General features: G+C 37.6%; 2 protein-coding genes across 2 annotated transcripts; one reads left to right on the top strand and one right to left on the bottom strand.

Annotated features, from left to right (window-relative positions):
• The first annotated feature begins 20 nt into the window (after positions 1 to 20).
• Positions 21 to 19,392, top strand: LOC132057247 (probable DNA helicase MCM8). The gene is made up of 17 exons (XM_059449753.1): positions 21 to 218; positions 1,526 to 1,666; positions 1,757 to 1,874; positions 1,966 to 2,188; positions 2,372 to 2,535; positions 4,279 to 4,539; positions 4,719 to 4,814; positions 4,997 to 5,149; positions 5,747 to 5,817; positions 5,901 to 6,019; positions 13,633 to 13,762; positions 16,969 to 17,020; positions 17,093 to 17,249; positions 17,334 to 17,508; positions 17,801 to 17,971; positions 18,062 to 18,175; positions 19,061 to 19,392. The coding sequence occupies exons 1-17, from the start codon at positions 30 to 32 to the stop codon at positions 19,103 to 19,105; spliced, it is 2,379 nt and encodes a 792-aa protein (XP_059305736.1). The 5' UTR covers positions 21 to 29; the 3' UTR covers positions 19,106 to 19,392.
• Positions 19,393 to 19,891: 499 nt separating this feature from the next.
• LOC132057246 (pentatricopeptide repeat-containing protein At3g09650, chloroplastic) lies at positions 19,892 to 23,332 on the bottom strand. Its single transcript, XM_059449752.1, has 2 exons — positions 22,703 to 23,332; positions 19,892 to 21,716 (listed from the first exon to the last, which is right to left on the bottom strand). Exons 1-2 carry the CDS (start codon positions 23,148 to 23,150, stop codon positions 19,951 to 19,953), a joined length of 2,214 nt encoding a protein of 737 aa, XP_059305735.1. The 5' UTR covers positions 23,151 to 23,332; the 3' UTR covers positions 19,892 to 19,950.
• Between the last annotated feature and the right edge of the window lie 222 nt (positions 23,333 to 23,554).

Here is a 23,554-nt window from a genome sequence, read left to right as displayed (position 1 = left end):
TTTTTCCCCCTCTCACAATCGCCATTGCCATGAGTGGAGAAATGGTGATGAACAATGGGAAGATTCAACAGCGATTAGCAAACCCTATATGTCTCGCTAAAACATTGTCTATATATTACCCTGGTATCGATTTCCATGTTGGTGATCCCCAATTTCGTCTCTCTTCTGAACTTGTTCGCTTCTTCTCTTCTCCTTCCGGTCAATATTTCGTTTCTCAGGTTATCTCTATCAAAAGCACTCTACAATGACATTGGAGAATCGAACAATTTTTGTTCCTTTCAAATACTTAGAAATTGTAATGTGTTGTACAAATTGTAGTTTTATTTCAAACAGTTACGAGTTTTTGACTCTACAAATTAGGTTAGCTCTGGATGATGCTCTATAATGAATTTGGAGAGTCGAACAATTTTGTTCAAAATTTCAAATATTTTTAGTTTGAAATAAAATTGTAGTGTAGTACAAATTGATGTTTTATTTGGAACAGCTGAGCTCGGAAAATCAATCAGTTGAGGTTGACTTTAATACATCATACTGCGAGTATTTGCTTATTTTGGCTCTGCTAAACTGTTACTGCATTTGATATTTTTGTATGGTGAAATTGATACTTGTAGTAAAAGGAAAATTGTAGATTTAATGTTTTTTCATTTATTATTTCTTCTTCTAAGCTATTTTTGATAGCTGGATAAACATATCTAGTAGTAACTGAAAATGAAGGTCAAAGACTGATATTGAAGTATTAAGTCTAGGTGAAGAGAGACGGATCCACGGTTTGAAGTTTATGGTTTTGTGTGAACAATGATCTCAAGTTAAAAAGGAAATTATAATAATAACTGGGTTCACAATCAAGTATTTATAGATATTTAGTTGATTTCTTAATACATACTCCCTCTGTTTCAATTTGTTTGAACCTATTTCCTTTTTAGTCCGTGCCAAAATGAATGACCTCTTTCCTAATTTGGAAATAAATTCACTTTATGAATGATTTAAAGCCACACAAATTAAAAAGTGGCTTATTTTGAACCACAAGTTTCAAAAGTCTTGATCTCTGTTTTCTTAAACGCCAAAAGGACTACTCAAATTGGTTCAAACAAATTGATTAATAAGGAGTATATAAGGCATTATTGGTTTCTTAAAAGCTATTGGATTTGGTGACTCCGTAATTACATTGAAATTAGGTCAAAGATTATATCCGCCAATGTAGGTGAATGAGGATGATACCACATACTTTTAAAGTCCAAAAAGTTTGTCATCGCCTGGATTCTTTTGCTATTTCAGAAAGTTTGGTCCACATCTAATGTATTATTTCTTTTCATGGAGGTTTTGCTTACACTGTTTGATGTTTTCTGTTTGAAGTATTTGAAGGAAAAACTTTATCCACTGGAGTATATATCTGTCAGAGATGGCATAGTACAGTACTGGTAGTAAAGGAAATGGCTGATTTGCTTATATTATTGTAATATTGAATAATTATGATTATTAGAATAAAGCTAAAGGTTGAAGTATGACACTAAATTATTAAGTCTAGGTGAAGGAAGTTGATGGCACGTTCATATTGCCACTGGACTTTCAGCAATTCCGGAAAATTTGTGAGCTCCAAGAGTTTTATGCAATTTTGGAGAGTAAATCTAAAGATGCTCTATTGTGTATGAGTGCTGCATTACACAAGGTAGTACATTTATATTTATGAAATTCAATTTTTTCCAGATATTTATATTGTTTTATCTTAATTATATGATTTTGTTCCTGATGCTAGCAGGTTTTCTTTATGAAATTGGGGGATGAGAGTTTTGATGATTTTTTGAAGATAAATATCCGTCTCCACAACTATCCTCAATCAATGATTGCATTGAAGAACCTAAAAGCTGCTTACATTGGTAAAAATGATGTTCAACTTTACATTTACTCTTTATCGATCAATTAGTTTAATGCTGCTTAGATTCTTAATATGATATTTTCACATGATAGATAGGCTTGTCTCTGTACGTGGTACAGTGGTAAAAGTCAGCACAGTTAAGCCTCTGGTAATGCAAATGAGTTTTGCCTGTACTAAGTGCGGAACCAGTATTACTCGTGACTTCCCAGATGGAAAATTTTCACCTCCACCAGTATGTGAATTGCATGGTTGCAAATGCAGGACTTTTAATCCCATAAGGTCTACAGCTCGAATTATAGACTTTCAGAAAATAAGGTAAATTCCTCTTCTTTGCTGTCTTTTGATGTCTGTACTTCAACATTTTTATAGATCATACTATTTGAGTTGAAAATATAACCGAATGTTTAGTTTCTATTTCTCTACTCCATATCATTCTTGTTCTCACCTCTCTGTTTTATGGTTCATTTCTTACCTAATAAATTATCTATGTTCTCCTAGAATTCAGGAGTTGCTGAAATCTGAACATCATGAAGAAGGGCGGGTACCTCGAACTGTTGAATGTGAACTAACTGAAGATCTTGTAGATGCATGCATCCCTGGAGATATTGTGACTGTCACTGGTATTATTAGGGTGATTAACAATTACATGGATATTGGAGGAGGTAAATGATTTCATAGAGGACGCGATATAGATGTGTTTGGATAGAATGAATGTCTTTCCTCCACCTATAAAACAAATTAATATACTTATCCTGCTTCTTGTGAGCCTTTTTCCCCTTTCGAAGAAAAATCTGAATGTTTTCCCCAAACAAAAGTTTCACACTTATGAGTGTAGATTGCTTCACCTAACAAGCAAATTTTTTCGATCCACCTAAAAGTTTTCCTTCCATCCCATCTCTTGGGAAAGATGAGGATACATATATATATATATATATATATATATATATATATATATATATATATATATATATATATATATATATATATATATATTGAAGTCCTTCCTCCTTATTTCCGGATTTCAATTAGATTAATGTGCGCTCGTATGGGAGTAGAAGCCACTACTTCCTTCTTCCCGCACGAGTACTAATTTGATTAGCATAAATGAGCCTCTTCTGAGCCCTTGAGATTTTACATATAAGCTTCAGAAGATTCAATTGGATCATTCTTGGCACAGAAGAATGAGGAAGCATGCCCTAAGAGATATCGGGGACAAATCAATTTGCATGTCCTTAGAAAAATCGAAATAGAAAATTGTAGATGTCTTCTTCTTTACTGAGGGAGTAGGTATGGCACACACTTACTTGTATATGTCGTCTGTGTGTGCATATATATATTTAGAAGTGAGTGCATCCATAATCTAGCTCTTGAGAAATGAAAGCAGACTTCGTTTAAGAGCCTTAAATGTAAGTTTGTTTCTATTTTAGCGCAGCAAAAAGTGTGATACGTCTGATTTTCTCCATTAAGTTAGATTATATATGTGAATATCAACGATAGCCTTCTTTTACTGGGCTGTAACATTCCCTGCTTGAATTAGGTATATAAAGGAGAAATTTAGGAGAAAGTTGATGAAGTGTGCTTTAAACTCATGCTCCTGACTGATATGAAATAAGCGTCATATTCTATTATAGCCCTTAAAGTTGATGTAAACTAGTAATATCATCAACACTTGTGAATCTTGTTCTTGCTATTGCTTTGAATCTCTTTTAGAAATTTGGACAGTCTTGAGTTAAGTCTAAAGGCAGTACCTTCTTATATGTTCTTATCTTTTATTTTGGATATATGTTATTAAGTACCACTGCTTTCTGCACAGAGTGGTTGGCAACAAATGACAATGCTTCTCTAAAATTTGTAATAATGCATTAAGTATGAATGCTTCTTGTCTGTGTTTGCTCCAAGTCTGGGATGGATGACATCTAAACCTTTAAAACAAATGTTGATCCAGTGACCATACAAAGTCTCCAGATATCCTTCTTGTGAAATGAGCTATTATTTAGGAAAAGAAAGTTTAATGTCATAAAATACTTGTCCATTCAAAATGCATATTAATTAGATCAAGTAACTTATGGTTCTCCATAACAAAATGGAACTTTCGTTCATTCAAAATGATATATTGATAAAGTGCCTTGTAATAAATTGATATTTGAATTAGTTATGTTAGACCCTACTTTGAGTCAGAAATCACAACTATTTTGCCTTTGCTTGAACTGATATCTGGGAGAGAGAAAATCATTATACCAATCTTTCTGCTGCACTGGGGAAAATTATGGGCCAGTGACGTTGAACAATGTTGCAGATGCTGTTGATGACTGGGTCAAAAATTATGCTATTGATTTGCTGCTATGTACTTCAGTTTTAGTTCTATATGTCAGATGTTAACTGTTTGTGAACCTTGGTAAATGCAGGAAAGTCAAAAGGCAAGAATCAAGGACTTTACTATTTATATCTAGAAGTAGTTTCTATTACAAACTCGAAGTCTCAGTCAACATCTGAGGGTTCACAAGATAACTCTAATGCTAGAGCTACAGAGCTATTTGATTTATACTCATTCTCTCCAAAGGATTTGGAGTTTATCATTAAGTTTTCTGAAGAGCACGGTTCTGATGTCTACCGACAAATACTTCAATCTATTTGCCCCTCGATCTATGGTCACGAGCTTGTTAAAGGTATACATAATCACTGGGCACATACAATGAAACACTATCACATTTCTTCCTTTGTTTTACTTACATTGTGCTTGGTGGGATTTCTTTTGTTTCCATGAACTGTTTGAAGTGGTCATGCGACGGGTATATAGATAGCTTGATCCTTTTTCCTCTTTTTCTTGTTCCTTTCTTTTGTGTAGCGGGAATTACATTAGCTTTATTTGGTGGTGTGCGGAAGCATTCCATGGATCAGAATAAGGTTCCTGTGAGAGGAGATATCCACGTAATAATTGTCGGTATGTGACTAACTGTCTTGCCTTCTTTTGGTTCTACTGGTAATTAACTCGGAAAAGCGGGTTAGTCTATAAATTAGCATTTTTGTCAGGCTAAAATATCTATTCAGAAGTCAGGTTTATCCGTTTATGTGAACATGTCCTGTACAAGCTAACTTGATTAGAGCGGGTTTCTACGTTATTAGGTGATCCGGGATTGGGTAAAAGTCAGCTACTTCAAGCGGCAGCTTCCATTTCTCCTCGTGGCATATATATTTGTGGTAATGCAACAACCAATGCTGGCCTTACTGTTGCTGTTGTCAAGGATCCTTTGACCGGTGACTATGCGTTTGAAGCAGGTAAATGGTCTCTTTTTCTTTTAGTACGAGAATACTACAATTGGGAAATCTCACCAATCAATTGTATCTTTTTGTAGAAGGTTATATTTAAAGTAATGTCGTTTTAAAGAGAACACATAGAGAAACTAAATTAAAATGAACATTTGGTGTATCACAGTTTTATGAAAATTCTTATTTATTTATTATTTACAGCGGGAGGGTGTGTCTAGTAAACAGAACTTGAACTTATTGTAGTTCCGTGTAATCAAACGGGTGCTATTGTACTGGTTCGTAGTTTGTATAGTTGATGGTGTCCTTTCTCACCTTCCAGATAGAGGAAAAATCAGGAAGTACCTGTAAATTTGTCTAGCTATGCTTTTTAGAAATTAATGATATGTATTACTGTATAGTTAAGGACCACTAAGCAAATATCCCTATAATGTTTACTTCCATTAATGTGTTTTGACAGTTAGCACTTGTGTAAGATTCTTTGAAGAGCACACTGATTTTTTGCCTTATGATGGAAGAGATATTGCACCTTTAGTCATTGCTTATAGTAATCATCTGAGTTCAAAGATGCTTAATTATACTGTATTTGTTGCTTTTTGGCATGGTTAGGTGCTATGGTTCTTGCAGATCGTGGATTATGTTGCATTGATGAGTTTGACAAAATGTCTGCCGAACGTCAGGTCTTTTTAGTTAATTGAACTATTACTGTCAACTGGTACTTCACACATAGGTTCAGGACATAATTATTTTGTCATGACTTTAGGCCCTATTGGAGGCTATGGAACAACAGTGCGTCTCTGTTGCAAAGGCAGGACTTCTTGCAAGTTTGTCAGCGCGAACAACTGTTTTAGCAGCAGCAAACCCTGTTGGTGGCCACTACAAGTATTGTGAAAAACTTGCATGTTAATTATTCGAATGTTATGGATGATTAGTTGAACGATAATTAATGCCTTTATATCACTTTTTTGGTTATGTAAGCAATGAGTTATTGACAAAGCAGCCAAGCACTAGACAATGCTGGACATTACAGAAGAGGGGGTATCCCCACATACAAGTCATGCTATCCTCCTTATATACATTTCTAAGCTTACACTAGAGAGCTACTAAACACAAACACTACATTTTTAACATATGTAAAGCAATTTGCATATCTTGTTCCTTTCTTTCCATAGACACGTGCTGGAATTGTTGTCCACATCTTCCTCAGTTCTTTATCATTTGCAGCCCATTCAGCTGCTAGAGAGCTCCTTAACAGACAGTGATATCACCCATTTTATCCCAAAAATGTTAAGAAAAGAATTTCCAAAGTTATCTAGCTAAAGCAGTTGGAGGCAGAAGTCTAGAATACAATGGCTAAAGCAGGGGGATAACAATACAAATTTTTTTTTCAGAGAATGGCAACTGCTCACAGGAGATATAATAACATAGACAGATTGGTGGTAAGGGGGATTTCAATTTTGCATAAACATACTCTCTCTTCTCTCTCCTCTACCCTCAACGGTAACATCTCCTCTCCCCCCCCCACCCCACCTGCCACCACGTCCGGCGACCAGCCCGCTTCCGTCGACCAGGTAACTCCGGCGATCAGGTAACGCCGGTCACTTTTCCGGCCAGATTTACTTTTTCTCCTCCCCTTTTCTTCATCTCCTATTCTTCTTCTCTTCTCCTTTTTTTCCCCTTTTCTCTCCTTTTTTTCCCTAGCTGCTGTTGGCGCTGTAAGAACGCAGTCGCGCCATCGCCGGAGAATTTTCCGGCAGCCCCCTCTTTTTCCCTACTGTTTTCTTTTTTTCCTTTCTCTTTTCCATCTCCTTTTTTTCCTCTTCTCTTTCCCCCCCTCTTCTCTTCTTCTGTTTCAGGTATTTGGGAACAGAATTTCAACAGTGAACAGTAACTCCGACGTGAACAGTATTTTCCGGCGGCGACCAGGTTTAGTTCAACTGGAGTTGGTACCTCCGGTTGCTATATCCATTATTTGTCCACACATTTGTAGTAAAATTTTGCTAACTTTAGACTTTTGAATTTATTAGTTAATACTCTTACTTGTGGCTTGGCTTAGTGATGGTAGACTAGGGTCATGTTCTCGTTTGGGGACGGGGGCGAGGGTTAGGAGGGGTAAGTGGGTTGAAGGAGCGTCTAGGTTGAGAGTAGGTTCTTGGAATATTGGGACGTTAACGGGGAAGTCCATAGAGCTAGTTAAGATTCTTAAGAAGAGGAGGATTAATATAGCTTGTATCCAAGAGACCAAATGGGTAGGTACTAAAGCTAAGGAGGTAGACGGGTATAAGCGTGGTTCTCAGTAGGTCGAAGTATAGAAATGGGGTGGGCATTTTAGTGGATAGCGAATTAAGGGATCGGTGGTAGAGGTTAGGAGAGACACCGATAGGATGATGTCGATTAAGGTGGTCGTTGAAGGATTCACTTTGAACATTATTAGTGCGTATGCGTCGAGGAGGAGAAGAGGCGTTTTGGGAGGATTTGGACGAGTTAGTGGGAGGCATACCGCTCTGCGAGAAGCTATTCGTGGGAGGTGATTTCAATGGACACGTCGGGCCTATTTCGGAAGGTTATGATGATGTGCGTGGAGGCTTTGGCTTCGGGGACGAGAAATGGAGGAGGAGTCTCGCTTTTGGATTTTGCAAGAGCCTTTGGGTTGGTGATAGCCATTCGAATTTCCCAAAGAAGGAGGAACACTTGGTAACCTTCCGTAGTTCGGTGGCAAAACTCGGATAGACTTTTTACTCCTTCGGAAGGATGATAAAGGTACGTACCCAAAGATTATGGTCATTCGAGCGATATCTTATAAGCTTGGTGATGGATTTAGGGATCAAGAGGACGAGGAAGAAGAGGGTCGTGGATGACCGACCTAGGATCAGATGGGGTAGTTTGACCATGACTAGTGCACTGGAGATGGGAGAGAAATTGAAGGATATGGGGGCCTGGGATAGTAGTGGGGATGCGACCGATTATGTGGGATAAGACGGCTAGTTGCATTAGGGTCGAAGAGAAGTGTTGGGGGTCTCGACAGGTAGACGTGGCCGGCATAAAGATTTGGTGGTGGAATGGAGAAGTTCGAGGAAAGTGGAAGCAAAGAAGGTGGCGTATGCGAAGTTGATAGAAAGCGAGGATGAGGTGGAGAAGTGGACAAACACGGAGCTTTATAAGATGGCGAGGAAGGAGGCGAAGTTGGCGGTTTCGACGGCAAAAGCGGCGGCTTTTACGCGTGTATCTTTCACGAGGGAGAGAAAAGCACGTGATGTGGATCAAGCAAAGTGCATCGGGGACGAGCGTAGCAAAGTATTGTAGAGGAGACTCTCGTTAGACGGAGAATGCTTCTACAATACTCTTGAATGAAGAAGGGGACGACGTTGTGTTGGGAGATTTAGAACATACGGGGAAGGCGGCGTAATTTTGGGTATTGCGGGAGACGTAGGATGCGCGGGGAAGAGCGATCGGACCGGACGGGATCCTGAGGAATTTTGGAAGAGCGCGCGGGGCGGCGAGGTTTGGAGTGGGCGACTAGGTTGTTTAATGTCATCTTTGCATTGATGCCGAAGAATGGAGGGCGAGTGAAATGATCCTAGGGAGATATCGAGTTGTAACAACTATAGAGGTATCAGTTGCTAAGCCATACTAAGAACTATGGGAAAAGGGTGGTGGAGATGAGGGTGAGGAGAGGTGTGTCTATTTCGAGAGAACCGGTTCGGATTTATCTTGGGGACGCTCCTACGAAGCCAAGTCTTGTGAGAAGATTGGTGGAATAGGGAGAGGAAGAGAGACTTACGCATGGTATTCATCGACCTAGAAAAGGCTTTATGATAAAGTTCCAGAGAGAGATTGGAAATGCTTGGAGGCTCGAAGCGTACGTTAGGGTGATCGAGGACATGTATGGGAGGAAAGATGAAGAGACGGTAGGAGGAGACTCGGACCCTTTCCGGTTGTGATGGGGTTGCGTCAAGGATCGGCGAGTTTCTGTTGCCTTTGCCTTAGTGATGGATGGATTGACACGGCAAATTCAAGGTGAGGTGCCATGGTGTATGCTTTTCGCGGACGATATAGTCTTGATTGACGAGACTCGTAGCGGAGTTAACGCATGGAGGATTGGAGACATCTTTGGAGAAAAGGGTTTAAGGCGAGTAGGACCAAGAATGTGTAATGGATGGCGTGGAAGTGAGGCTTGGTACCCCGAGTCGTCCAGAAGAAAAATAGTTTTAAGTACCTTGGGTACATTGTGCAAGCGTGCGGGGGAGATTAGGATGTCACACGTCCTTGGATGAAATGGATAGGAGTGCTATGTGACAAGAAGGTGCCCATAAAACTTAAGGGGGAAAGCGGTGGTTAAGGCAGAAGCTATGTTGTATGGGGCGGAGTCGGCCAGTTAAGATCTCTCACGTTCAAAGATGAAAGTAGCCGAGATGAGAATGTTGAGATGGATGTGTGGCCACGCCGGGAGCGGCAGAGGATTAGGAATGAGGATATTCGGGATAAGGTGGGGGTGGCCTCGGTGGAAGGAGAGTTGCGAGAAGCGAGATTGAGATGGTTTGGGCATGTGAAGAGAGAGATGCCCCGGTGCGGAGGGGAGAGGTTGGCCAGTGGATGGTTTCGGACGAGGTAGGGGTAGGCCGAAGAAGTATTGGGGGAGGTAATTAGACACGACTGACCAAGGTACTACCAGGGATACGACCTTAGATAGGAGGGTTTGGAGGACCCAATTAGGGTAGAAGGCTAGTAGATAGTATCGCAATATAATTTCTTATGCTCCAATTTATGCTATTATCTACTATTTCGTGCTTTCATTACCCTGTAGGTGCCGATTGCATTATTTTATTTTATATTATTGCTTTTACATGTCGCTTTGAATTTCTTAGCATTAGACTTGTTTATGCTTTTAGCTTTTCTTGAGCCGAGGGTCTTTCGGAAACTAAACGGGTTGTTGTTGTTGTTGTTGTTGTTGTATTGGTGGTAAGGGGGGAGGAAATAACAGAACCAGCAGAAATCAAAATGGAAATGATAGAGTTCTACAAGAAACTTTATTCAGAAACTGGTCATCTTTTGAACTTGTAGACTGCCCAAAGATTTCAACTGAAGAGAAAATTGGCTCCAAAGGCCATTTACAGAAGCAGAAGCAAATTGTAGACCACTGTGATGGTGACAAAGCACCTGGGCCTGATGGTTTCACTATGACTTTCTTCAAAGCATGCTGGGCAACAATAAAATATGAACTGATGTTGACTATCCAAAACTTCCATCAGAATGAGTTTTTTGAGAAATCCCTTAATGCTACATTCATAGCTCTTATCCCCAAGAAGCATGGAGCAGAGGAACTAAAAGATTTTAGACCTATAAGTCTGATTGGAGGGGTGTGCAAATAAAGAGAGGCTGAAAACAGTGATGGATAAATTGGTGGATGTCCACCAAATGGCTTTCTTGAAAGGAAGACAAATTTTAGCTTTGCTAGCAAATGAGCTGATGGACTCTAGGGTGAGGCAGAATACTCTAGGAATTCTATGTAAACTGGATATAGAAGGCTTATGACCATGTAAACTGGAGATATCTCTTGAAGATTCTCAAGGATATGGGATTTGGCAACAAGTGGTTGAATTGGATTAAATTCTGCATATCCAATGTTAAATTTTCACTTATCATCAATGGAAATACTGAAGGATTTTTTTTAATTCTCAAAGAGGACTGAGACAGGGAGATCCTCTCTCCCCTTCCTCTTCATTTTGGCCATGGAGGGGCTCAATCAATGTCAAGAAAGCTAAGAAATGGTTGGATGAAGGGTTTCAGGGCTCTAACAAATAGGGTCATGCCAGTAACTCATCTGCTGTATGCAGATGATGCTCTGGTCTTTTGTGAAGCTGTATTACAAGTCAATCTGAGGGTTATTCTTACCATTTTTGAAGGTATTTCTAAACTGGCACAAAAGCCATCTTTTTCCAGTGAATCAAGTTGGGAACCTGCAGGAGAAGAACTTAGGCTGCCAAGTGGGATCTCTGCCCACAAAATACCTTGCCCTTGGGTGCTAAAAACAAAGAATTGGAAATTTGGTGTGAGGTGCTGGAAAAATGTGAAAGGAAGCTGGCTAGATGGAAGAGCCAGTATCTATCTTTGGGGGCAGAGTGACACTGATAAAATCTGTGATGGATGGTCTTCCTTCTTACATGATAATTCCCAGTCCCAAAAGCATTGAAAAGAAGTTTAACCAATGAGAAGAAATTTCCTCTGGCATGGTAACAAAGAAAAGAAAGGTCATAATCTGGTGAATTGGGATGATGTGACTCTTAGTAAAACTCAAGGAGGTTTGGGGATAAAGAACTTAAGTATACAGAATAACTGTCTACTACTTAAGTGGCTATGGAGATTCTGCTTTGAAGATAGGGCCCTCTGGAAAAGATTCATTGCACAGAAATATGGTCTTCTAAATCAGTGGACCACTTTAGAAGTTGATGGAACCTTTGGGTGTAGTGTATGGAAGACAATTAGAAGGTTGTGGCCCAAAATAGTAAAATGCACATAAAAGTGAGGAATGGACTAAAACCTAGTCTAAAAGAGATGTTCCCAGACTTATACATCATGAGCCTTCAGAAAAATGCCACTGTCTTTCAATTGTGGAGCAATCAAGGGTGGAACTTGATTTTAGAAGAGCCTTGAATGATTGGGAAATAAAATAAACTTGCTCCAGATTTTAGGTACCTTCCAGGGCACCTCAATTGGCCCTGATAGACCGGTCTGGGAGCTGCATAACAAGGGAGATTTCACAGTAAAATCTTGTTATTGGAACATGAATAGCAATCAGTTAATGCTAGTAGACTGGCCTTGGGAACTAATCTGGAAGGTCAAAGTTCCTCATAAGGTTGCCTGTTGTACATGGTTGGTGATCAGAAGAGCATGCCTAACTCATGAAGTGTTACAGAGAAGAGGTACTCAGATTTGCTCAAGGTGTTTTATGTGTGGACAAGAAACAGAGATCAGAGATCAATGGTCACCTGTTCCTACATTCTGTAAAAGCATGTTCTTATGTTTACTTGGAGTGAGTTGGGTCATGCCAAAGACCACTTTTGAACTTTTGAACAGCTGGAAAGGAATTGGAAAAAGAAGATCTAAGGAGAACTGGTGGGAGAATATACCAGCATGCATCTGGTGGACCCTATGGAAAGAAAGGAATGCAAGATGTTTTCATGATAATGGTAGCAGCACTCAAAAGATCAAGATGAAGTGCCTTAGTTTACTTTATTTTTGGTGTAAACAGGATATGGTGGGGGAAGTAGAATCTTTAGTTGATTTTATAGGACATCTGTAAGCTGTAGTTTTTTTTGTTGTTGTTTCAGGGTAGTTTCAGCCTACCAAGGGATGTAAGATTATACCTCATCACCATATGATGAGTTTTTTGTTTGAATACAAAGTTACCTTTTACTCAAAAAAAAAAAAAAACAGATAACTATGGTCCTCCACTTTCTCACTAAACAAAGCATCTACTCTTTTCTGCAAATATATCCGAGTCTAGCACCCAATAAAACAAGCTATGTTTTAGGGGACTTTGATCTCCATATCTTTTCTAGAGCCAGTGATTAGTTTCCTGTAACGCAACTTCAAAAAAGTTTCCCCTGCTATGTGCACTCAACAACTGTTGTCTTTAGATTGCAAAGTCATTATTGGGCTGAAGTGTGCACCAAGCTCTTTACAATTTTCCATATTTGGTTAATTACTAGTTTAACTCTTATTTTTGGCCTGTTCAACCTGTTATATCTATTTCCTTTTCAAGTCCCCTGTGATCAAGATGTGCTTATCGGTAAGGGTGTAGATAGCAGTTTAATGTACAATACCGGAGAAAAGAATACAAAGGCATAAAACTGAAGTGACATAATTGATAGCTTGATGCACACCATGGGAGATAGAACACAAACCAAAAGAGAGTAGTGGCATGATTGGCAGCTTGATGTACGACAACTGAGAATAGAAAACAAAACAATAGAATTGAGCATGAGCAAGACTAGGCTTATGGAATGGATGGGGGAGATGAAGAGAAAAAATATGGGGTAATGAAGAAGAATGGAATCTAGGCAAGGAGAAAAGGGGGAGAAAATGGGGAAGGTGGCTGCCAGATGGCATGGTAATAGGAGGGGGAATAAGGAAAAGAAGAGAAGAAAGAAGGTTGGGAAGATTCAACTAGGTGGGAGAGCAATTATTGAGGATAAGTTGAACTAGACTGATAGTATAGAACTTGAGGTGGGCGTTAGGTGACTAAGAGAGTAGAAGAAGAAAATAAAGGGAAACAAAGAGCTGTGGGATGGACTGGTGGTTAGAAATTTAGAATTGTAACACACAGAAGAAAGAGAAGAAAGAAGAAAGATACGAAAAAGAGGAGAAAGAAGAAAGGAGAAGAATCGATCTCATATAATTATGTAAACTTAGATCATGGGAATACTTGCATTATCATATTGGTCTATTAAAAGCTATTAATTTGTGTTGGTAATGTGTGAAAATATTTCTTGCAGCCGTGCAAAAACTGTGAACGAGAACTTGAAGATGAGTGGTGCTTTGCTTTCACGATTTGATTTGGTTTTCATATTACTTGATAAACCTGATGAAGTGCTGGACAAGCGACTCTCTGAGCACATTATGTCAGTAAGTGTCCTCACTCCTTTCTGCAAAAGTTCGTTCAAATTGGAAAGATACACTTAGTAAGAAATATCCAACTGTCAACATCACTCCTCGAGTCCTTGTTTCCTATATGGAGACGATTCTTGTTGCAGTTGCAGTAAATAATTCTTTTTTGACACCATCAGAGACTGCTGATCAATTTCTTTTACTTTTTCTGCTTGACCAACATGGAACACTATCTAAATTCACTCATACTGCATTATGGGTTGGGGCTTCTGATGTCATGAAAAATTATCTTTGCTTTATCTTAAACTTGATAGTGGAATTTTGAATACATACGACCTATTAATATTTGAGATTCACTCGTTAAAAGTGATCCTGAGATTAAGAGGGAGAGGAGCACTCTCCATTTTGTTAGTCATCAAGGGCAACGAGGTGGGGTGTTAATATGTGTAGTCTAACTAGTTCAAATTCTTTCTGGAATCACTGAGATAACAACAGTGGAGTTCCATATGAGCTATTTAGCATGTTAATAGTTCAATTGAGGGTAAGCAAGCTAAAGAATAGGAGGGGCTTGGTATGTTTGATTCAATGGAGATAGCTCGTTGATGCTATCCTTGCTTTATGGTAAGACTAGGAAATTTGCCCGCGCGCGGTCATGAATGACCGATTTCATCAAACTTATAAAAGATCCTTTTCCAATATTTGAATATTATAAAAAATAACAAAATGATAGACCTTGGCAGTAAAATATTATTTCAAGCAAGTACTTTCACACACAGAATTGTGGAAAAATAGAAAGAAAGTAAAAAATCAGACCTTTCTTTTACACAATCCATAAACAAAAAAACAAAAAAAATGTTTCTTACAATTTGAACTTGAAAATATCACTTCGCAAACACATAAGCTGAACTAAAACAAAAGCTCACAAAAAATTAGCCTACAATCTTGAGATTCTCTTCTGAGTGGAGAAGGAACAACAATTATAGCATTAGAAAATTCTCTTATCACTATATATCAGTCTATTCATTCTTTGATTCTGTCTCCCTTTTCTTCTAACAGCAAATTACCTCCCTTTCCATTTTTCTAAATGCTTCATCTAATGCTCTGAATCACAGCCACAGGGGTAAGACTTTCTTGGCTTCCCTATATAGCTATAAGAAAAAACATGCATCCCCTCAATTAAGCATTATAGTCATAACCCTTTTATCTTCTATATTCAACGGTTATTTGACAAATTATAGATTTTAAATGCGGTAAAATAAGTTACAATATATTTGGCGAAACTGTTGCTATTTAGGCTTGCTCAGAGAAAGCGAACGGGCAACTTTAACAGTTAGTTAATACAGAAATTTGGTTGGCTTTTAACATAATGAAGGAATGAAATAAATGAAAGAGAAAGAACAAAAAGTAGTTTTTTTTTTTTTTTTTTTTTTTTTTTATTTTTTATGGCCAAATCAAAATTCCATGAGAACTCACAGTTTGGATATCAACATGTTTTTATGCCGTCACGACTTGCCTCAAAACTCTGCCAATCAGTACATATTACTTTAGATTACTTCAATTTGTAGTTTCTTCTGCATCCAAGAAGCCAACTAATACAGTTAACTAACTATCAATATTTTCAAATCACAAGTTGACATCGAGCAAAATGTATACAAAACATAAAAAAAGTAGAAAACGTCTAGGCTACAAAAACTTCACATAGAGCCCCTTTATGGAGAAGAAAGCAAATCAGTAAATATCATATGCACGACAACAGAAGCACCAAGTTATAAGATATCAGAACTAACTAAATTTTGATGTTCAAACTTGATTTAAAATGTGTAAAGAAGATTTAAAATGTGTAAAGACTTTATTAAACAGGGAAGGGAGAAAAGAACCATAATATTTGGAGATGTATTCACAAATGCTCTTGGACTAAATCAATTTTCTTTCTTTCTTTATTGTTTTTATTTTTTTTTATTTTGAGAATTCAACTTTTAAAGTCCCCTTGTTTTGAAAAATAAAGAATTTTATTTACCAAAGTAATATTTACAATGCAAAAAGACAACCATCCGACCAGTAGTTGGGCACAGGCCCCTGCAATGGCTAACAACTTCTAACCATAGTCCTTTTTCCCTATATTTAAAAAAGGAAGTTATTGTTTTGAAGAAGAACAATCGTCACAAGCCTTTCATGCTCTTAACGACATTCTCAGACTCTTATTTCGTCACAAGACCCATTTCGTTCTAATATTTTGCCATGAAAAGTTCGAGACAAAATGGTTTTTGTCGGCAAGCAATCTGTTGTTGGTTGGTTCCAAACCCATACTTACAGTCCCAGGGCTGTTTCCATAACAAAGCTAAGATCCATTTAACTGTCAGTCCCTTCCTGACATGAGCAATTTTAACCTCCCTGCTACTATTAGGTAAATCTTTATAATCCCAATATGTCTTCACAGACCAAAAGCATTAGGACGACAACGCAAGAACCAAACCCTGACATACATTTGCCATGTTCAACCAAGTGCAACGAACAAAATTAACAAACCACGTCACCGGACATTTATCCTGCAATTATATATTTATATAGATTTGCCATATTCAACCAAGTGCAACGAACAAAATTAACAAATTCATAGCGGCCTTCAACCAAAAAGATATATACTCTGAAACCTTTAAATATAAGGCAACAGAAATTTGTTGCTTAATGACCAAACTTCTGAAGTTAAACCGGGGACAAGTGAATGAGGTTTTTGGTTCTTCCAAGTGAGGGATTAAAGAACGACTGTTTTTTTAAGAGGGACGATGGTTAGGTTTGATTAGTTGTGACTTTTCAGCCTTTTGCGTATTAAGTAGTAGCACGGTAAAAATTTAGGAAAAAGGCTAAAAAAAACAACAAAAAAGATAAATAGGATTTAAGGCCTTAGAGGGCGCCACATCACCGGGCCTTTGTCCTGCAATTATATATTTATATAGATTAGGTGGTCATCGGAAAAACAGAAGGAGAAGATTTTAGGTGATCATTGACCACGAAAAACGATCCTGTCACTTGACCTGCTGCTTTTAGGATCATTTTCTAAAAGGTCCTTTTCCTTTCATGCATGTTGACATGCAATACAACTTGATTGAAATTTATCAGTTGATGCAGTTATGTGGTTATCATTTATAATTTATTCATGTAAAAGATTGCCTGATTTCATATTATTAAAAAAAAAAACTTGCGTGATTAAAGCTTTTCCTTGTCAGCTTCATGCAAAAAGTGTAGAGCAGCCACCAGTCGCGAAACGGTTATGTACAGGTTTGCCCTTTACTAACCACTATCTCAGCAGGAAATATTTTTATACAAATTGCTCTTAATTTTTCTTTGCAGCCTCGCTGGATGTTAGAGAAATTGACATGAATACAAAGCAGGGTTCTTTAATTGCAAGGCTGAGACTTGACCCTAAGAAAGACAGTGGTTTTGTTCCATTGCCTGGCCCTCTTCTGCGCAAATACATTGCTTATGCAAGAACTTATATATCTCCCAGGTTGTTAAATGTGCTTTCTTAATGTTTAAAAGTTTTAGCTACTGCTTCCAAATGTTTATTTATCTTCTTGTCATTTGGTGCAAGGATGACAAAACCAGCGGCAGAAATCTTGCAGAAATTTTACTTGAAGTTGAGGGATCATAATACGTCCGGTGATGGTACACCGATAACAGCAAGGCAATTAGAGAGCTTGGTAAGGTTGGCAGAAGCTCGAGCTAGAGTGGATCTAAGAGAAGAGATAACTGAGCAAGATGCTCTGGTAAATTGATTGTCTCTGTAGTTGCTTATTTCTAATACGGTTTGTAGACAGTCTTTTGCTATTTACATTCAACAACAACATACCCAGTGTGTTCCCACAAGTGGGGTCTAGGGAGGGTGGGGTGTACGCAGACCTTACCCCACCTTTGTGGGGTAGCGAGGCTGTTTCTGATAGACCCTCGGCTCAAGAAAAACGCTTTTCATTCTCCCAAAATCATTCGAGACTTACTATAATCTTGATCATCGAATTGCTGTATTGGGATGTGCTCAAATCATGTATTCTCAATTTTCAGGATGTTGTGGAAATAATGAAAGAATCATTATATGATAAGTACGTTGATGAGCATGGATTTGTGGATTTTGGACGGAGTGGGGGAATGAGTCAGCAGAAAGAAGCAAAGCGGTTTTTGAGTGCCTTGCATAATCAGTCAGAATTGCAGCAAAAGGATTGTTTTTCAATTTCTGTAAGCTATCTTTCTCGTCATTGTATATTTTATGGCAAAAATACAAAGCCAAGAATGGGAAAAAACCTGATAAGAGTATTTATTTTTCAGGAAATATATAGTCTGGCAGATCGGATTGGGTTAAGGGTTCCAGATATTGACACATTCGTGGATAATCTTAATAGTGTTGGTTATTTACTAAAGAAGGGTCCCAAGACATATCAGGTATTCTGATGCTTTATATTTTACCAGATAACCAAACTGTGCATTGAGAACCTAGTTCATAGGGCTGATACTTTTCTGAAATGTGCACATAATAATTTAACTTTAAAATTACGTTTGCAAGTGGAATATCCTATTAAAGGTAGTATAATTTTTATTGGAAAAGATTATATGACTCGGGCATGATGAGTTTCTGATTTATAAATCATATTTGAAAGGAATAAAACAATTTTCTCTATCCAAAATCTATCTTACCTCTAATACGCTTATAAATTTAAGTCCTCTAAATATGTATTAATGTTTGTTGTGCTTTCTTTTGAAAATTGTCATAGCAAAACTGCTTATCAAAAAATTGTCATAGCAATACTTATTTATTTTGTATAAAATGAAATAAGGACCATATATTAGTTCACTGGAGGTTGCTAAAGAGCCAGTTTGACTTTGTTTTGTTATAATAATAAGCATAGCTATTTTATTTGGTTTTATATACGAAATTATAAGAAAGAAAATTTATCTTAAAAACTGTTAAAATAAAAAGTCAATTAGGCTTTTTCACTATAGGGAGAGGACTTAAATTTGTATGCACGATAGAGGTCAGGCTTCATTTCAGTCAATTGATGTAAATGATCTACAAATGATAAACGACTCACGTACAAGATAGTACACGATTTTTCCATTGAAAAAAATAACAAGTTAGGAGGTGTCATTTTGCATGTTATTTTAAAGTCATCATGGACACAGTTTAAAATGTAAGAAAACTGCACCTATTAACTAGGTGCCAAAGCACAATTTGCTCTTTATAAATTATAACTATTTGTATCAAATTTTGGGTTCCCACCATCGTGCAAAAATACTCTTCAAGTGACATCTTGAATCATCTTCATGCAGGTGCTGTCATCATCTTATTCACAAACATCAAGGTCAAGAGGATAGTCGAATAGAGGATAGTCGAATAGCACTAACACCAGGCCACAATTAAATCATGTATGATTTTGTTTGTTTTCCAGAACTTGTGTGTGATTACACACTATTTTGTGGAAAGAGAGTCTTGCCATTTCGGCTTCTTAATGTATTAATATGTTCTTTTCGTGTAAATAGTTCTAACTATGTGATAGGTGATTCTGAAGATATTAACACAGATATAGTAGCAGGTGGATTTGATATCAATCTATGTTGACATCATTTCTATGTTACAGTTCCAGTTCTTTATATTTCAGCATGAGTTTAGCAAACAAAATTGACGAAGATTTTGTCAACTCCTAGATATGCATGAATAAGATGGAAAGAACACCAGGGTGGTTCTTTAACCGTTCTTCAACGAAAGAGCTTGAAATCGAATAACCAAAAGGAAATCTAGCCTCTTATTGACGTGAGTTTCTACTTGCGCCAGAAGCTAGAACAAGAATCATATGATGCTAAGTTAAACATGAATCATATCATGCAAGTTTGAAATGGAAGTGCTGAACATTAATAGGTACTGTAACTTGAACTCTTGTAATTGTATACACCTCATGAAGTTTAGTAGCACATAAAAGTATAATTGCTGTTAATCATAGATGGAATACACAGTATGGTTAAATCAGGGCTTCATTACATTAAAGCCCTGCCGTCCAACTATACTAGAATCGAGTAGAAAGCTATATCGGATTATTCAAATGTATATAACATAACGAACTTTCAAATCTAAATTTTTTTTTTTTGAGAAGGTAACATGAACTTTCAAATCTATATTCAAGTATAATATCTATGTTTTATAACCTGATCCATTTCATCTTCAGTTACTCAGTTCTGTAGTCATCTTCAATTACTGAATCAAGGCGCCACTCACTTCCATAATAGGAGTTGGGCAATCCCAACCAGAACTTGAATGCCTCAGCTGCTCGTTTCCGCTCCTTTCTCCTGTCCTGTCTAGCTTGTGATGCATGCTTGCTGGTAAACATCCTCGAATGCATCTCGACGTAGATCCTAGTAAACTTGGTCTTATTTGGTGGTATCCCATGTTGCTCCATACAAGCAACAATCTCCAAAGCTTTCCTGAAGAAAGCTGCCCGGACACATATATCTGCCAAAGTATCCAACAGTCCTTCATCCGGTTCCAATGGTGGGACCACCGAAGAAGGAATAGACTCATCTCCCGTTCCGGTTCCCATCCCGCACCTCTGTTTTATCTCATTCCATAGCAAAAGCGCTTCTCCCGGCTTCCTAGCCAAAGCAATTGCATTTGCAAGACTGCCATAAGTAGCCACATTCGGGTAAAATCCGTTTTCTTTCATCCTCTCTATCACACTCTTTGCTTCCTCAACCTTTCCTAGCTTAGAGTATGTATCTACCAACATGTTCCAAGCGACCAAATCAACCTTCACTCGAGGGTCTTTAAGCATCTCGTCAAACACCTTGTTAGCTAGCTTAGCCTGACCAGATGAGGCAAAAGCTTTCATCAAAGTAGTGTAACTTACTTTGGTCGGAGCAATACCTCTCGCTCGCATCTCATTGAAGTAAGAAAGAGCTCCTGCACTGTCATCTACCAATATACACCCGTCAATAATCGTGTTATACGAAACCACATCGGGCTCTATTCCAGTATCAATCATCTCCTTAATCAGCTCTTCCGCCCTGTCAATATGCAGCTGCTGGCAATACCCTTTGATTAAAACATTATACGTAACTCTATTAGCAGGCACACCAATCCTGACCATCTCGGCCAACACCTCTCGTGCCCTATCCATTAAACCTTGCTTCACAAACGCTGAAATAACCGTCGTGTAAGTGACATGGTCTGGGTGGCTCTCACTATCCGCTAAATGTCTCATTGCCTCTAACATTCTCACCATATCCGTAACACGGCCTGCATTCATATAACCTTTCATTAAAGTCGTATACATCCTAGAATTCGGTTCAAACACTCTAGATAACTCCGGTGGCTCATTATCTCTAAAATTAACTGAATTCGGAAGCAACTTTTCAAACACATCACTATCATTCAAACACAATTCTTCAACATTCGCCTCTCTTAGAATCTTGCAAAGATCCTTCCTTCCTTCCCTCATTGCTTGAACCACTTTTTCAGCAGTTACCAAATCACCAAAACCAACATAAGCAGCAACAAGAGACTGAAATGTAGACATACACAATGGAATTCCTTTTTCAAGTATCCTTTCCAATACAAAAACAAGCAAATCCTTCCTATCACCTCTTGCACAGAGCTTAATCATAACATTATAAGTCAGAACATCTGGCTCACAATCAAACTCACTCATTTCATCAAACAACTCCAAGAACCTATTTTTATCACCAATATTAGCACAAGCATTCAATACAGCATTATAAGCGGCAGTATCCGGCCGCGAATGTTTGACCAAATCAAGATCAGAAAACCTACGAACCCTTTTAGTAACAGCACTAAAAAGACTCAAAGCCTCCATTGGACCATCATCACCGGATGAAGCAAGACGGCTAATAACAGAGCTCCAAGCTTTAACATGAGGAAGATAGCCAGATTTCAACATGGACTTAATAATAGAAGATGCATAGAGAACATGCCCACCTAAAACAATAAAGAAGTAAAAAAAGATTAAAAACTAAGATAAAATAAATAAATAAATAAATAAATAAATAAGCACTTTTAGTCCTCAAATAATGACAAATTCTGATTTTGGTCCTTGTGATTTCTAGGTAAGCACATTTAACCTTCAATAAAGTAATATGTGCAGTTTTGATCCCTTTGACTGCAAATCTTCAAAATTTTAATGAATTATTAAGTGTTAAACCATTCAATTGTCAAAGTATTATGTTAAATTTGTAATGTTACACCATATTTGAGAGTAATATGGTTCGAGTAATATTAAAAAAATCACATGTTTCTTAAATAAAGGGACCAAAAACACACATTTAAGTTAAGTGAAAGTTAAATGCGTTTAGTCAAATATTACAAGCACCAAAATCAAAAGGGTTGATAGAACTTTTGGTCCCTTTATCAATATATACTGATTCTAGTCCTTATGATATATGACTAAGTACATTTGACCTTCAATTAATTGAAACGTGCACGTTTGATTCTTTTGCTTGTGAATATTCTAATTTGCCATGATTGTCAATTGTTCCACCATTAATTACCCGTGTGTTATATTAAATTTGTATTGTTACTCTATATTTGACAGTAATATAGTTCTAAAAATAGTTCAATGATAACATAGTTCCAACATAAAGGAACCAAAAACACACATTTCAATTCATTAAAGGTTAAATATGTTGAATAGTATATCACAAGGACCCAAAGCAGAGTATACTACTCCCTCAATTTCAATTTATTTGTCTTACTTTCCTTTTTAATCTATTTAAATGCCTCTTTTCTTATTTGATAACTTTTTAATTCTAACTTTGCATAACCACAAGATTAAAGGGCATTTTAGTACATTCAATATATCTTTAATTTAAGACTTTAAGATTCAAAAATCTTTCTTTACTTTCTTAAACTACGTGTCAAGTCACCAGACAAACAAATTGAAACCGAGAGTTAAAAAACATTCTTACCTTTAGCTGCAGCACTAGCAAGAAGGCCAAGGGAGTTAGCATCGAGGCGGTGGAGCTGCTTTTCATGGCGGAGTCGCTGTATAATAGACTGAGCACGGCGCAGTCCAACTGTTGAATTTTGGTAAGATAATTGTGAAACTAAACGGCTAAGGCAAGTGGGGTTAGGTAGTTCTTGATTTTCAAGATTCTTGGTGTAATACAACCAAGCTTCATCAGTTTTTCTTTGTTGCAAAAGGGTTAAAAGGGTATTGTCAGGTGAGGCTAAAAATGTGTTCTTTGAGTTTATTAAGGAAGAATTTGAAGTGGGTTGTGGTTGAAATGAGTTATTAGTGGCTTTACATGTGATGGTGGAAGAGGAGAAGGGGTTGAAAAGGAGATTTTGGGAGAAGGGAAATGGTGAAGTGGAGTGGGAGGGTGGAGTAGGGGTGGGGGGTAGTAAAGTTGTCATGAATAACTCTGGTACATTTGGAGAAGAAATGTTTCAAATTTGGGCTATGGTGATAAGGTGGTGGAGAATGAGATAGTGTTATTTTTGGGGTGTTAAAAGGTTTTTTTGGGTGGAGAAGGGATGAACTACGTATGGGATATTCTCTTCCTCTTCTTTGGCAATCATTTTATTGGGTGGCTCTTGCACTTTTCCTTCTTTTCTTGATTTCTGTTTTATAGAAATTTTTATAAAATTTAAAAAGTATAAAAGAAGATATTTTTCACTTTCAACTTGGACTCTTGGAGCATCTCTAGATTATGACATTTCTGGACAATTAAGATCGACTAAATGAGAGTGTGGTTGTGATAGAACATGAGGCAGCCACACTTTTGCGGTTCGTTTTTTAAAAGTAGGTTCTACACCGC

Source organism: Lycium ferocissimum, chromosome 5 (genome assembly GCF_029784015.1).
Source record: "Lycium ferocissimum isolate CSIRO_LF1 chromosome 5, AGI_CSIRO_Lferr_CH_V1, whole genome shotgun sequence".
Taxonomy (NCBI): domain Eukaryota; kingdom Viridiplantae; phylum Streptophyta; class Magnoliopsida; order Solanales; family Solanaceae; genus Lycium; species Lycium ferocissimum.
The sequence above is the reverse complement of the archived record's forward strand: the minus strand, read 5'-3'. Positions and strand labels throughout refer to the sequence as shown.